This window comes from Orcinus orca, chromosome 19, assembly GCF_937001465.1.
Source record: "Orcinus orca chromosome 19, mOrcOrc1.1, whole genome shotgun sequence".
Taxonomy (NCBI): domain Eukaryota; kingdom Metazoa; phylum Chordata; class Mammalia; order Artiodactyla; family Delphinidae; genus Orcinus; species Orcinus orca.
In genome coordinates, this window is record NC_064577.1 from 33,210,117 (window position 1) to 33,224,697 (window position 14,581).

The 14,581-nt window shown below is 63.1% G+C and overlaps 1 protein-coding gene across 8 annotated transcripts in view; it reads left to right on the forward strand.

Moving 5' to 3' along the window:
- The window catches only part of BAHCC1 (BAH domain and coiled-coil containing 1), a 60,159-nt gene extending 48,750 nt beyond the window's left edge, over nucleotides 1-11,409 (forward strand). For 7 of the 8 annotated variants that reach the window (XM_049702575.1, XM_049702577.1, XM_049702576.1 and 4 more), the window contains 14 exons: nucleotides 1,749-1,869; nucleotides 2,720-3,015; nucleotides 3,775-3,953; nucleotides 4,053-4,354; nucleotides 4,582-4,689; nucleotides 4,776-4,911; nucleotides 4,996-5,110; nucleotides 5,212-5,287; nucleotides 5,413-5,521; nucleotides 6,259-6,378; nucleotides 6,526-6,702; nucleotides 6,809-7,995; nucleotides 8,159-8,395; nucleotides 9,006-11,409. In XM_049702575.1, coding sequence (XP_049558532.1) covers nucleotides 1,749-1,869; nucleotides 2,720-3,015; nucleotides 3,775-3,953; nucleotides 4,053-4,354; nucleotides 4,582-4,689; nucleotides 4,776-4,911; nucleotides 4,996-5,110; nucleotides 5,212-5,287; nucleotides 5,413-5,521; nucleotides 6,259-6,378; nucleotides 6,526-6,702; nucleotides 6,809-7,995; nucleotides 8,159-8,395; nucleotides 9,006-9,215 — 3,373 coding nt within the window. In that variant the 3' untranslated portion in view covers nucleotides 9,216-11,409. The remainder of the gene's footprint in view (nucleotides 1-1,748; nucleotides 1,870-2,719; nucleotides 3,016-3,774; nucleotides 3,954-4,052; nucleotides 4,355-4,581; nucleotides 4,690-4,775; nucleotides 4,912-4,995; nucleotides 5,111-5,211; nucleotides 5,288-5,412; nucleotides 5,522-6,258; nucleotides 6,379-6,525; nucleotides 6,703-6,808; nucleotides 7,996-8,158; nucleotides 8,396-9,005) is intronic. The other variant, XM_049702579.1, reaches the window with a different exon arrangement.
- The last annotated feature ends 3,172 nt before the right edge of the window (nucleotides 11,410-14,581 follow it).

The following is a 14,581-nucleotide window of genomic DNA, read 5'->3' on the forward strand; positions in this document are numbered from 1 at the left end:
CATTGGCGCACTCCCGGGCCTGGTATAATTGTCCTTCTCGGCTACAAATTGCCTCTCCCGGCAGGCCCATTTGCATAAATCCTCGAGCTCCTCCAAACACGATTGGCGCGGCGTGTGCGCACTGCATCAATCCTGATGATTTGGTAATAATAGTTAAATCGGCACTAAATGGTTCCTTCAATTAAGACAGAGGCAAAAAATTAATCTCAGGGCTTTATGTCACAAAACATTAGCAAACGCGGAGAAGGTTACAGGGAGGGGAGTTCGCGTAGGCTGCTGCGGACGGGAGGGGATGCACCATATGGCTGGGGGGCCTCCCCAGGCTGTCTCTCCGCCCTGCCCAGGTGTCACCCGGCGGGGGCTCCAGGGGCCTCCCTTTGAGGACCAGCCAGAACTGTAGGGGCTGCTGGCTAAGACCAGGGCCTGGCAGGGGGCCCTGTTGGGGAGCCCCTGGCGAAGCTGCCCCATGCTTTGCTCGAGCCCGCCTGGCGCCAAGCCCCTGCCTGACCCTGGAAGCCCCATCCTGGTGCTTGCATTGTGGCCACTTTCTCCACTGACCTGAGAAAACAGGCCCTGGCTGGACGAGGAAGGAAGCCAAGGCCAGGGCCCTCCCTTCCTAAGGATCGGGGTTCCCTCCCGCCCTCTCCCCATCTCAGGCTCCTGCCCACTCTCCATCCCTCTGGGGGGCCCCTGCCCTTCAGTAGCTGCTGACAGTTGGACCCAGGCAGGAAGTGGGAGGGCCGAGGCCCGGGGGCCAAGCATGGTTCCGGGCCGGCTTCCTGCCTGGCCTCTCTGGGCAGGAAGGTAAAAGTTGACGTCTGGCCGCACAAGGCCAGGGCCGGGCCAGGGCCCTCAGCCTCCATCTGTGACTCATTTTCATTAATGCTATGTGGGTAAGGGAGGGAGTAGGTGAGAGGCCTAGCCCCCAGCCCCTGTCTGGCAAAGGACAGGCAGCCAAGCTCCCAGCCTCACACCTGTGGGACACAGGGAAACAGGCTCAGAGTCAGCAGCTTCCAGGGCCCCATCTGGGAGCTGGGGGGGGGGGTGGTGCAGAGTTTCTCCTTTGAGACGGAGAATTGAGGGCAGGGGACAAAGCTCTGAGGGGTCTGAGCCCAGCACTGGGGGTCCCTGGGGGCTAGGAGGCAGAGCCTGGGCACGAGTTTCTCTGGCCGCTGTCCCCCACATCCTCTTCCTGGCGGTGGCAAAGATGCTCGGGGTGGATCCCTTTCTCAGGGGCCTCTCCTGATGCCCTTTTTGTTCCTAACTGAGGTAGCTGCTGGCCTTTGCACTCACTAAGTGACCTCAGTGAGTGCAAAGGCCAGCATGATCCCACCCCAGCCTTGCACAGAAGCACAATTTAAAGCATCCCCATTTTCCAGGTAGATAGACTGAGGCCACAGCCCAGGTCACACAGTGGCCCAGCTGGCCACAGAGCCCTGGCCCCCGAGCAGTGGGCTGCCCCTCCCCAGTCAGTGGGCAGAGGGGGCTAGCTAGGTAGCGGGGGCCGGGGGGCTCAGCACTGGCTTGGCCCCCCTGGCCTCCCAGCAGCTCTGTGTGCTTAGAGGAGACTGGCCCAGGGGCACAGCCTTGGCCAGGAAAGAAGCAGGGCCCTGACAGGGGCAAGTGGGTCTCCCAGACATGCAGCTGCACCACACGACCCACCGCGGTGCCCTGGCTGCTGCCACAGGGACTGTCTCGGGGACAAGGCCCAGGTGCCCAGGTGTGACCCGCGCCCCCCGTGCTCCCAGGGCAGTGCGGCCCAGCCTGAGCCTGCTGTGCACCGAGCTGCGGGGCGGCGATGAGGAGCCCTCGAAGAAGCGAGGCCGGCTGGAGAAGGGCACCTACGTGGGCCTGCGACCCACATCTGCGGTGAGTCCCACAGCAGCCTCACCCTCAAGCCCGGGGGCAGGATGTCAGATGGACAGGACAGGGGGCAGGCGGTAGACCAGCCCCAGGCCAAACACTGCCACCCCGCCCTGCCCCGTGTCACCATCCGGCTGGGGCCCCACTGCTCAGATGAGCAGACAAGGTCCGGCGAGCTTCGTGTGCGTCGCACAGAGGCGAGCCTGTGAGGCTGCAGGTGTGACCCGGGGCTGGTTATGCTCCACGACCCCTCCCTTTCCTCTGCTCACTCCAGCGGGAGGAAGGCAACACACAGTTATCCCAGGTCACAGGAAGACTTTTCAGGAGGGAGGGCTCACGATGTCCACCATGTCAGGTGCATACCTGGTGTAGTGGGTGGACCGAGGGCACTGCCCCTCCCTTGGGACAGGCTTCCCCAGGGGTGCCAGCACCCCATTCCTTCTCAGTGCAGTGGGTGCCTCCCACCCCTCACCTATTCTAGGATCCTGGGAGGGACAGGTGAGAGGTGGGTCTGAGTCTGTTGTCACTTTGCCTGTCCCTCCCGGAGCAGGAGGCTGGTCCCTCTCTCTAGGACATGACAAACACCTGGGCCCTTGGCCTCCCTCCGCCAAGCTGAGTAGGCTGGGCCGTCCGGGGAGGCTGTGCCATAGGGGACAGGACAGGCACAAGCTTAGGCTCCAGTGGGCAGGCCCTGTGCCCCAGGGCCAGATTCCCTCTCGGGCATTTTGGAGAGCAAGGCCAGCGAAGTGTCACCTTCCAGGCCCAGCGCTGGCAGAGGGGAGGCCGAAGGCCGCAGGGCCGTGGCTCAGGGCGGGGGACCCGGTGACTGCAGCCTCCACCTGCCCGTTTACTACAGGAGAAGGTTCGGTGCAAGAAGAGCAGCGGCCAGGGCGACCTGGCATCTGCAGTGGCCCACAAGGTGGCCCAGCTGAAGCCGAAGGTCAAGAGCAAGGGGCTGCCCACCAGCCTCAGCCCCTTCCGGCGGAAGGAGGCCACCCCAGGGGGTCGCATCCGGAAGAAGCTGTCGCGAGCCAAGAGCGCCAAGGTGTCTGGGGCAGCCCGGCACCCACAGCCAGATGGTGGTGTTGCTGGCAGGGAGACACCTAAGTTCGCAGCCCAGCCGGCAGCGGCCACAACACATGAGGCAGGCAAGTTGTCGGTCTGAGCTGCACAGCCAGGACCTCCACGGTCACTGGAGGCTGGGGGAGTGGGTGGGCAGGAGCTGGGACAGCCATCAGAGCCTGGTCAGGGCTCATTGCGTATGCTGGACACAGGGAGAAGCTCTCACTGGCCCAGGATGGGTTCTCCGTGCCCCACCCCCACACGGGGGGGGCCACAGGGAGAAAAGAGGCTGCTGGATGCATCCTGGAAAGAGGGGCTAAAAATAGCCCTTCTGCCTGCTCCAGCCTGCCTTCCTGCAGCGTCCGGCCCGGTGACCTGGAGAGGTTATCTGGCCCCCAGCAAACACACATGTCCAGAAACAGGAGCCTGGAAAAATAGATGCTTCCTCCCTGCCAGCCCCTGCCCCCTCCCCCAGGTCCCGCCTGAGAAAGAACAAAGGGAGGGAAGAGGAAGCAGGAAACAGGAGGGCATCTGGCAGGGGGACGAGGGAGGGGAAGGGGCTGCCCTGGGGAAGGGGGTCCCCAGCCCTGCAAGGCGGGTGCTCCACTGCCCAGCGCATAAGAAAGGAAAACTGAGGCAGAAAAAGGGAGGTCAGAGGCAGCCCCTTCTCCTTTCTGGTCCAAACACCCTCACCTGGACACCTGGCCCAGGTGCCTGCCCTCGAAGCAGCCCCGGGATGACAGTGACGGGCTCCACTCAGCCCCCAACACATCCGCCCCCCCGAACCCACCCCAAAATGGCACTGCTCTGGTGCCAAATCACCTGGACCACCCGCCTCTCCCCAGGCAGCGGCTCTGACAGTGAAAACTGCGAGGGTCTGTTGGAAACAGAGGCACCTCCCAAGGACCCCGGGCTGGCACTGCACGCTGGGGCCCGCGTGGCCGTGCTGGGGCCCTCGCCCTCCTCCGTGGTCAAGATGGAGGCCAACCAGAAGGCTAAGAAGAAGAAGGAGAGGCAGGGCTTGCTAGGTACCCAGGGGGTGAGGGCGGGCTGGGGCAGGCCTGGCCGACGAGGGCCCCAGCAGGCAGCTGGGGCTCCTGCGACGGCTTCCCTCCCTCCCTCCCCAGGGGCCTGCCGCCTGTCCAGCCCCGAGAGTGAGGTCAAGGTCAAGAGGAGGACGGTGAAGGCCAAGGTGGGCGGCAAGCTGGAGCGGGCCCCGGGGCGCAGGCCCCCAGGTGGGCCCGGCAAGAAGAAAGCCAAGGGCAAGGCCAAGGGCAGCCTGCGGGCAGAGCCGGGGGCCACACCCGGCAGGGAAGCCCTCTGCAGCCCCACCCGGGCCTTCACCTGCCACGAGGAGGGCAGCAGGCTGGCCAGTGAGCGCCTCAAGAGAGCCACGCGCAAGAGCACGGTGCTCCAGCCAGGGCTGCGGGTGAGGGCCAGTGGGCACCCCAGGGTCCTGGGCCCAGCAGGGTGGGTGCCAGATGTGAAGGGCCTTCGGGGACATTTACTCCACTCTTTCTCTCCACTTGCTACACCAAGTCACACTCTGGGACTCCTATTCAGGGTCACACTCAGGGTCGGCCTGAGTCACACCATGGTCAGGCTGGGGGCAGGAAGGCTGGTGCCACCCTCACCTCAGCCCCTCCCCTCCGACAGCGGAAGAACGGGGCCCTGTCCATCGCCCTGTCGCCCCGCAACGCCAAGGCCATCCTGGGGAGGGGCAGGAAAGCGGGCAAGGTGAAAACCAAGGCTGCCGGCAAACAGGTAGCATCCCCACCCCGACCTTGGGACCCAGCCAGCCCTGACCTCTCCTGCCCCTCCCAAGAGAGCTGACACTTCTGACCCCCCAGGGCAAGGGCCGGGCGGTGAGCCGGCTGCTGGAGAGCTTCGCAGTGGAGGACGACTTTGAGTTTGAAGACAGCAGCAGCCTCTCAGAGGAGGAGGAGGCCAGGGGCCCCCTGAGCGCCGAGCAGAGCGCCGCCTTGGGTGAGCGGCCAGGAGGGGATGCCGAGCGTCTGGGGCCAGCAGTGGGCGGAGAGGGGCCAGGTGCTGACACCCCCATCTCCCCAGCACGCTCATGCACCATCCACAAGGAGGACCTACAGGACGGGCTGCCCGTGCTCATCCCCAAAGAGGACAGTCTGCTATACGCAGGCAGCGTCAGGACCCTGCAGCCCCCCGACATGTAAGGCCTGGGCGTGCGCAGGGAGGGGTGTGGGCTGAGGCCTGAGCGGGAGGTGGTGGATGCGCAGGCCTGTCTCATGCTCCCCCACCCATGCCCCTCAGCTACAGCATCGTCATCGAGGGTGAGAGAGGCAACCGGCAGAGGATCTACTCACTGGAGCAGCTGCTGCAGGAGGCGGTGAGGGGACAGCCCCCGCTCGGCTCACCACCCCAGGGAGGTGGACCTGGCTGCGCCCAGCCCCTCCCGGGCACCCCTTGGCCAGCCCCGCCCACTCACGGCCGCCGCCCCCACTGGTCCCGCAGGTTCTTGATGTCCGGCCACAGTCCAGCAGGTACCTCCCGCCCGGCACGAGGGTCTGTGCCTACTGGAGCCAGAAGTCCCGCTGCCTGTACCCAGGCAGCGTAGTGCGAGGTAAGCCCCGCCCAAGGACCCCCAGGGAGGCCCATCAGCCCCTCCCCTTAGGCGAAGCTGAAGATGAGAGACCCGAGTGCCAGGGAGGAGACCCTGTCTCTCAAGGAGGGCCTCCCGCCAGCCCTGCTTCCCAAGCTGGAGCGGGTCAGACAGAGCAGATGATAACATCAGCTCCCTGGTCGCCAGGAAAAGGCGAGGGGGGACCTGGGGTGAGGACAGGGTGGAGCCTCTGGCTGTCCAGAAGGCCTAGCAGAGAAGGGGCCCCAGAGCCCCAGACCTGGGGGTTATAAACTGGTCACCTGGGCACCAGCTTTCCTGGGGTAAATCCTTCTGCCCCCTCCCCCAGGCACAGGACGTGGGGACCCTGCGGTCTGACAGGTGCGGGGGCAGGGGGGCGGGCAGGCCTCAACCAGGCATGTGTTTGCACACATGCGCGTGTGCGTAGGGGGAGGTCGGGGCCCCACGTCCCTGTGAGTGTGCCCTGGGATGCGGGTGATGGATGGCGGTAATATTGCCTCTCCGGCCGCACTCCAGGAGGTGGAGGGGAGGCAGGCTGCTCCCAGCTGCCATGGCAGCTCCAAGGTCAAATGTGATCAGGGAGCAGAATATCCCAGCATCATCTGTCAGGCGCTACGGAGCCCATCCTGTCATCCTCCCGTCCCGGCCACCCGGCCACCAGGGAGAACCCCGTGGGCCCCGAGCAGAGGGCCCCGTGCTCAGGTGGGCCCTGTCTCCAGGCGCCTCCAGTGATGAGGAAGACGACCTGGACTCCGTGGTGGTGGAGTTTGACGATGGGGACACCGGCCACATCGCTGTCTCCAACATCAGGCTGCTGCCTCCGGACTTCAAGATCCAGTGTGAGCCCCAGGGCCTCCAGCGTGGGGTCCTTACCTTTCTGGGTCGGCCCCTATGGCTGGAGTCGGGCTGACAGTCTCCCAAGGAGGGAGCAAGGGGAGGCGGTCACCCTGGCAGCACAGCGCTGAGGCCACTGGTCCACTCTGCAGGCACAGAGCCCTCGCCAGCCCTGCTGGTGTCCAGCGGCTGCCGAAGGACCAAGAAATCTTCCTGCGAGGCGCCCCCACCTGGTGAGGCCGCCGCTCCCAGCCTGTCTCCCAAGGCACACGATGGCCCTGAAGCCTCAAAGACCCCCGGGAAGAAATCCGCAGGCAAAGACAAAGCTGGTACTCGCGGGACTGCGGGGACCTCGGGTGGGGAGGCACCCTCGGGAGTGGGGGGCCAGAAGGGGCGGGCAGGTAGTTCCTCTGACTCTCCCTGGCCTCTCCCCAGGCAAAGCGGAGCTCCTGGCCTCTGGTACCAAGCCCTCCGCGGGGGCCTCAGACCACTTCCTGGGCCGCCGGGGCAGCCCGCTGCTGAGCTGGTCCGCGGTGGCGCAGACCAAGCGGAAGGCGGTGGCCACGGCCGCAGCAGGTGGCAAGGGGCCGGGCGTGCTGCAGAACCTCTTCCAACTCAACGGCAGCGCCAGGAAGCTGCGGGCCCGCGAGGCGCTCTTCCCCGTCCACAGCGTGGCTGCTCCCGTGTTTGGCAACGGCTTCCGCGCCGACTCCTTCAGCAGCCTGGCCAGCTCCTACACTCCCTTTGTCGGCGGGGCCGGGCCCGGCCTGCCCGGGGGTGCCCACAAGCTGCTGCGGGCCAAGAAGGCCGAGCGGGCGGAGGCCGAGAAGGGCGGGCGGCGGCGGGCGGGCGGCGAGTTCCTGGTCAAGCTGGACCATGAGGGCGTGACCTCCCCCAAGAGCAAGAACTGCAAGGCGCTGCACGCGGGTGACAAGGATGTGGGGCCCAGGCCCGGGAGGCCCCTGCCCGGCCCCAGCTATGGGCACCCGGCCCTTGTGGGCAAGGACAGGAAGGGGCGGTCGCCTGTCCACCCGCTGCCCATGGGGCTGGCGCTGCGCAAGTTCGCAGGCCAGGCCGAGTACCCGCTGCCCTGCGACAGTGACTGCCACAGCTCCTACTCGGACGAGGAGGAGGACGGGCCTGGCCTGGCCCCCGGCGTGCCCTCCCGCTTCCTCGCCCGCCTTTCCGTGTCCTCCTCCTCCTCGGGCTCATCCACCTCCTCCTCCTCTGGCTCCCTGTCCACCTCCAGCCTCTGCTCCTCGGATGACGAGGGCTCCTCCTACAGCTCAGACGAGGAGGACCCAGCCCTGCTGCTGCAGACCTGCCTCACCCACCCGGTGCCCGCCCTCCTGGCCCAGCCCGAGGCCCTGCGCTCCAAGGGGGCTGGCCCACACCCGCACGCCCAGCGCTGCTTCCTGTCCAGGGCCGCGGTGGCCGGTGGGGGCGTGGGCGCGGGCCCCAGCAGTGGCAGACCCAGGCTCAAGCGCAAGGAGGCCCTGAGCTTCTCCAAAGCCAAAGAGCTGTCCCGGAGGCAGCGGCTGCCCTCCGTGGAAAACCGGCCAAAGATCTCAGCCTTCCTGCCTGCCCGGCAGCTCTGGAAGTGGTCGGGGAACCCCACACAGGTAGGTGGGCCCGACCATGCACACTTACACACAAGACACACCATCTTTCTCTCCTACACACTCCCTGCGTCTGTCTCTGTCATTCTGTCCTGTGTCCCCTGCCCGCCGCCTGTCCCCGAGGCTCCTGTCCTCACTGCCCTCTGCCCCTGGCTGTCTCCTACAGAGACGCGGCATGAAGGGGAAGGCCAGGAAGCTGTTCTACAAGGCCATCGTCCGGGGCAAGGAGACGCTTCGCATCGGGGACTGTGCCGTCTTCCTGTCAGCTGGGCGGCCCAACCTGCCCTACATCGGCCGCATTGAGAGCATGTGGGAGTCGTGGGGCAGCAACATGGTGGTGAAGGTCAAGTGGTTCTACCACCCAGAGGAGACCAAGCTGGGGAAGCGGCAGAGCGACGGGAAGGTGGGGACCGGGGTGGGGCAGGGGGTCCGGGGGTATGGGCAGGCTCAGAGTGGGGGGCCTGGGAAGGGGTATCTCAGCAACTGGCACCAGCAGCCAGAAGGGGAGTGGTCATCTATGGACATCCCTCGCCCCCGGTTCCCACACCTCAAGGCCTCCCGGCCCAAGGGTGCCGTGGGCCCCACAGAGAGTAACACAGCTGAGGACTCAGGCCCCAGAGCCAGGCCACCTGGATCCCTCCCCAGCTGGGCCTTTGTGGCTCCCCACGCAATGGGTGACAGTTTCACCTTGTGGGGGGCTGTGGCCCACAGCAGCCTGTAGCACCTGCCCTCAGCAGCCCATGTCCCCCACCACGGGCCTGCTGATCCCTGCCTCCCAAGGTCAACCCAAGACAGAAAATGCCCCCAGCTCACTCTCCAGTCTTCCCTGAGAACCATGTTTGCAGACGGTGCAGAAACAAGTGTTTCTCCAATTCTGCCAGCCTGCTGGGGGTCCGGGCGCAGACCCCGGCCACACAGTTAAGAGCTTATCCAGAACTGAGGGTCCTGGGTCAGGTGGGGTCCGCTGGCCAAGGCCAGACCTGACGCCGAGCGCTCCTCGCCCCCTTCCCCAGCAGAACGCGCTGTACCAGTCCTGCCACGAGGATGAGAACGACGTGCAGACCATCTCCCACAAGTGCCAGGTAGTGGGGCGCGAGCAGTATGAGCAGATGACGCGGAGCCGCAAGTGCCAGGACCGGCGGGACCTCTACTACCTGGCGGGCACCTACGACCCCACCACCGGGCGCCTGGTGACGGCCGATGGTGTGCCCATCCTGTGCTGAGCCTGCACAGACCGGCTGCAGGTGACCCACCTGCCCCGCCATGCCCAGTGCCAGAGCCACAGGGACGTGAGGACGTGAGGACCCAGCCCCATGCCTCCGAGCGGGAGGCTGGCCCACACCTCGGAGGGGCAGGTCTGAGCAAATATGCAAACCCACCAAGGCAAGATCCAGGCTTTTTTATTATTTTCCCTGGAAGGAGAGAGAGCTTTTGGGCATCAGAACCCAGTTCATCCGTCTGCTGCGGAGGGTCAGCTGTGCCCCGACTGGGACCTACCGGCCCTCTCTGTTTTCCCACATCGGCAGTTCACGAGAGATTAGAATCCAAGCCATATTTTCCCTAGTACCTCCGACTGTCTCCCACCAGGGAAAGCAGAAATCAGGTGTGTTGTCTATTTATTTCTCTATGTAAATATTGTATTTCTGCGGGAAAGTTTTATGGAAAAAAAGCCGAAAAGGATTTTTTTTTCCTCACATGCGTAACGAGGGTATGCGTGCGTGAGTGTGTGTGTGTGTGTCTGTGTGTGTGTGTGTGTGTGTGTGTGTGTGTGTGTGTAGAGATTTTGTTCTTGGGGGGGTGTGGGTTTCTTTGAAAATGCACTGTTTTCCTCAGCCTAGCTGAGTTCCAACTGGGGCGTCTGTGACGACAGAGGCAGCTGGGGGTGGGGGCAGGGGGGCCGGAGGGCACAGGAGAGGTCAGACAGGACCCTAGGTTACACCTGTTGATATCTTGGGGGGACTGTCTAATATGGAAGTCACACTCAAGTTTATTTCCTTTTAATTCATCTCCTGGGAAGAAAAGGATTGGGGGGCGGGCTTGACGATAAGGGTCCCTCGGGGAGAGAAGGGATACCAGAGCAGGCTCCCCAGCCCGAGAGTGTGACGGCAGCCATATGTGTATCTTACCTCTGTTTAAAACAAAGCAAAAATGAACAAATATTTTAAACTATCGATAAGAAAAAGTGATGTTTTGATTTTATTTCCTGAATGTTCCAAGTTATTTCTGATTTCCATCTCAATGGCCAGCTTGTCCAGCCTTCACTCAGAGCAAGGAAGGAACTGGCCCCCGCCAACTCATGTGGAGGTTTCTGGGACTTTTCTGCGGCCACTTGGCAGGGCCACTGGCCTGGCAGGGTAGTGCTTGGGGCACAGAGCAGGGTTCCGTCCTGCCTACAACCCAGCCTCAGGTGCACGGAGCAGCCCTCTGCCCAGCGCCCTGGCTACCATTGTGCCGTGTGGGTGTCCCAGACCCTCAGCACCACCCCCGTAACCCTGGAGAACTCATCACACCTCCACTTCTCCTGAGGCCAAGAGGGACAAGCAGGGCAAGCCAGACCCGTGGCCCAGCAGCCCTTGTCCCCGAAAATACGCACTGAGGGCCACGTGCTCCCATGTCTCACCATACTAAGTCTCCCCTGGCCACAATGGGAGCCCCAGGAAGGCCTCCCAAGTTAGCCACTGCTCCTTAGGACGGGCTCTTGTGTGACCCACAGGCACAGGCCAGGTACCTGGGAAATAAGGGATGTCAGTGGGTGCCCGGGCCCCTTTTTCTTTCCAACCAGGAAATCACCCCTCCCCCGCTCCTGGTGGCTCCACGGGAAGTATAGGGACATGGAGGGATTCCCCTGCACCGCAGCTTTCTTCTCCCACCCCAACTCTCCACTTTGTCTCGGCTCGAGTGCAATATTTCATTCTGGTGGTCGTCCTGGAGAGGCGGCTGAGGTCCTGCTGGTGGCTGGGGAAGTGGCAAGATGCTGTGGGGCAACGCGGCCAGTGCCAAGGCGTGTGTGGGGAAGCCCCAACCACAGAAATTAGAACCTGAGGCTACTTCCAACCCCAAGCACCGAGGCAGGAGCGAACGAACAGGCAGCCTTTTCTTGGCCTCCCGCCCTCCCATTGGTTCTTCTCCCTAGTCCATGGACTTTTGTCCTTTGCTTTTCTCTTCCCATCCCCCTCTGTCCGTGTGCGTGCGGACAGCGCGGCCCTTCCCACCATGGTTAAACCTGGCAAAAGCACGACTCTTGTAAATGTGTAAACTAAGAGGATGGTTGAATTTTTTTTTCAATGTAAACACTAAAAACAAACAAAAAAAATACAAAGGTTTTATGAACAGCAAACTCTATGTAAAGGCATTTTAGTATTAAATTTTTTATTGATAACTTGCTTAAGAATAAATATATGAACTATTGTGCAGGTTTTCAATGGTCCGGAATCCTAACTTCACCCCGGTGTCCGTGTGCGTGTCCCATGGGGACTCCCTGGAGGCCCCAGAGGCTAGGGTCTCAGCAGATGAGGGACTGGGACATCTGGGGCGGCAGCCAAGCAGAGCCCCTTGGGGTGCTGGGCCCGTGAGAGGCACATGCAACCAGAATGATTTTGGGGTGGCCTTGGCCTTTGAAATCCCCCAGGATGAGGGTCCCTTATCTTAGTAGATCTCCCCCACGGTGGGTGAGATGTTCAGCCTGAACCAGTCCACGTGGCCAGGCCGGGTGCCCCTGGAGGGGAGGAGTGGAGGGCCCAGACACAGGAGGAAGGGTGGTCCCCACAGTGCAGGGGAGGGGTCTGTGCAGACCAGACAGCAGACGCCCTCCTCAAGGAAGGCATGAATTGACTCATTTGAGAAACATTTTCAGCTGTGCAGGAGTAAACAGCAGTCCTGATCATTCAACAGCGGGTTGGCCCCCCAGGGCCTGAGGGGTGTTGGGCGGGGGTACATCTCAATGCATCCCCCAGCCAGAGAGCCCCACCCAGTGAGGCTGCAGCCCCGAGGGCTTTCCAGGAACCCTACCAATTTGGGGGGGTGCTGTTTTTCCTCCACCTCTAGGACCCCCTGGGGAGTGACCCCCTCAGCTGGGATTGGGGACCCTGATGAGGGGACCCTAGGTCAGGGCAGATAAGCATGGGGCGTGGGGCTGTGACCAGTGTGACCAGCACTCACCCCGCCCCCCACCCCCGCCACCCACCACCACCACCACCACCCACCCCCACTGGCATGTCAGGAGCTGCGGGCCATTTTCACATATGCACAGACAACACTGCCAGCCCACCCACTCTGGGGCTGTCCCGGGCCAGCCCTGACCACGCCCCTTTCCTCCGAGAGAACAGAGGGGCAAAACCCCTCCCTGGGATGCAAAAGGACAGGCCAGGGCCCAGAGCATGGGGACCGAGGCCAGGCGAGGCTTGACAAGCTGTTCCCTTGGCCCCTTCCGAGCCCAGCAAGCAAGAGTGGTTAGAGCGAGACTCCTGAGCCGGCGGCCTGGGGCCGCAAGGCGTTGGGACAAACAGTCTGAGTGCCCAGGTTCAGCTGCGCCTGAAGGCAGGCGACCTAGCCCTTGGATTCTCCGTCCGTGAGTCAGCAGCCCCCACTTTGTGCAGGTGAGTTGCACAAAGCGCAACCCTCCAGCTGCTCAGGAGGGAAGCCCAATTCCAAGGGCTGCAGCAGGGAAAGGGAGCGAGTAGGTCCAGAGGAGGCCTTGGGACCAAGACGAGTGACAGAAGAGGTCTGAGAAGGGAATGCCTGCGGACCAGGGTTTCTGGCTCAGAGCCCCTCTGTCGGGGGGAAAGGGGGCAGAGACCCCCTGTGGGCCTGGAAGACCCGTCTTCAGTACATTCGGTTACGTGCTGCAGCAGAGTCCACGCAGGACCTGGGCCAGAGCAGGGAAGAGGATAGGTGAGGAGCACAGCTGGTGGCCAGGAGGGCCGGAAGCTGGAGCCGGACTGTGGCAGAGGCTAAACCCTGAGGGGCCTAGACAGGGTCTGCATTGTCTGCTGGACAACGGGACACACCGAAGGCTCTAGGCAGAGTCCGAAATCAGATTGAGACCACTCCCTCTGTGACCCCAGAGTCAGAGTTACAGGGGCTTGTCCAGCACCTGAGGGAGGAATTGACACCAGAGAAAGACTCTAAGGGCCTGGGGTGGGGGCAGGAGCACAGTTTTAGGCTGGAGGGTAAGGGGGCCCTGAGGGCCAGAAACCAGGGAGGGGTGCCAATGGGCCCAGGAATGTGGGCAGGTGGGGGTGAGCTGGGAGGCAGGTGACTACTGGGTCACAGCAAGTGAGGACCACAGCAGGATTAGGTGAGCCCCCAGGGGTCCATCCCCAGCGGCCCCATCTCCTCCTCCCTTCCCCCACCCACCCCCTCTTCCCACCTTAACTCAGACAGGGTGGCCCTTGCCTTCCAGAACCTCCTGCCTCCCAGAATAGGGCCTGGGCAAGGGACGGCGGTGGGCACGTGAGGCTGCAGAGCCCCAAGGGTTAAACACACGGGACTACACTTGAATCAAGACAAACGAGCCATTATGTGAAACGCTGAAGCAAGATAAGTGATGGCATTGGGTGAGTGAGATCAATAAAAGTGATGTTTTATCAGGTAGAAATGACAATCTGGCTGATCACAATTTGTTTTTAATACCACAGACCAACCGGGGACAGGGGTTGAAATGTTCGTGCCTGGTTGGGGCGAGGTGGCTGGGGGCTGGGTGGGGAGCTCAGACCCAGGCCAGGGATGGGGGAGCTCGACTCTGCAGCCTAGCCATTAAGAGGTCACCTGGGCACTCAGCCAGCCAAAGGCCGATGACCAGCCAGGCCCTGGGCGGCCTCCTGAGTCTGTGCAGAGGCCCTACCAGGTTAGGAGGGACCCACCTCTGGGGTCCCTGAGTGAGGAAGTGGACCAGGGCAGCACCAAATAGGGTGACCCTAAGGGCTCCCTGGCTCCCAGAGAGAAGCTGGGGTCCGGACCTCCAACCTCCATGCCCCCCGCCCTCTGCTGCCACCCACCCCATTCCCCAGGGCTCCCGGTGACAAGCCAGCACCCCTTCCAAGCCATTTCTGCTCTAAAAGTCAGGCCACCTTCTGAGATCCAGGACAGTGACGAGAGCAGGGCTGCTCGGTGCACAAGGTCCAGGCAGACAGACAGGCTAGGGATCACCAAGGTGAGGCCCCACTCAGTGCGGCCTCCGGGACCAGAGTGCCACTAGCAGGGGCGAGAAGAGGCCCGAGTGACTCGGGCCTCTGGAGAGAAGGACGGGAGGAAGCGGGCTGGGCAAGGTGGCCGGTGGGAGCGCAGAGTCCTAGTCTGTGAACCGGGTCCCTGACGCTTGCCCACTTATGGGAACGGGGTGAGGTTCATGGGAGATAGCAAGGGATTTCTGGATCCACATGTGGGCAGAGCCCTTTCTGTGGGCCACACGCCACTGCCCAGGTAGGAAGAGAGTGACCGTCAGGGCCCTGGGCCGGGCGCCTCACACTGTCTGCCACGCCACCCCTGTATGCCCTCCTGGCTGGCAGTGACAAGGCTCAGAGTGTGGGGACATGCGCAGGCCCCGGGCTGGACATAGTGGAGCTGGATTCCATCCACTGTCTGCCTCAGG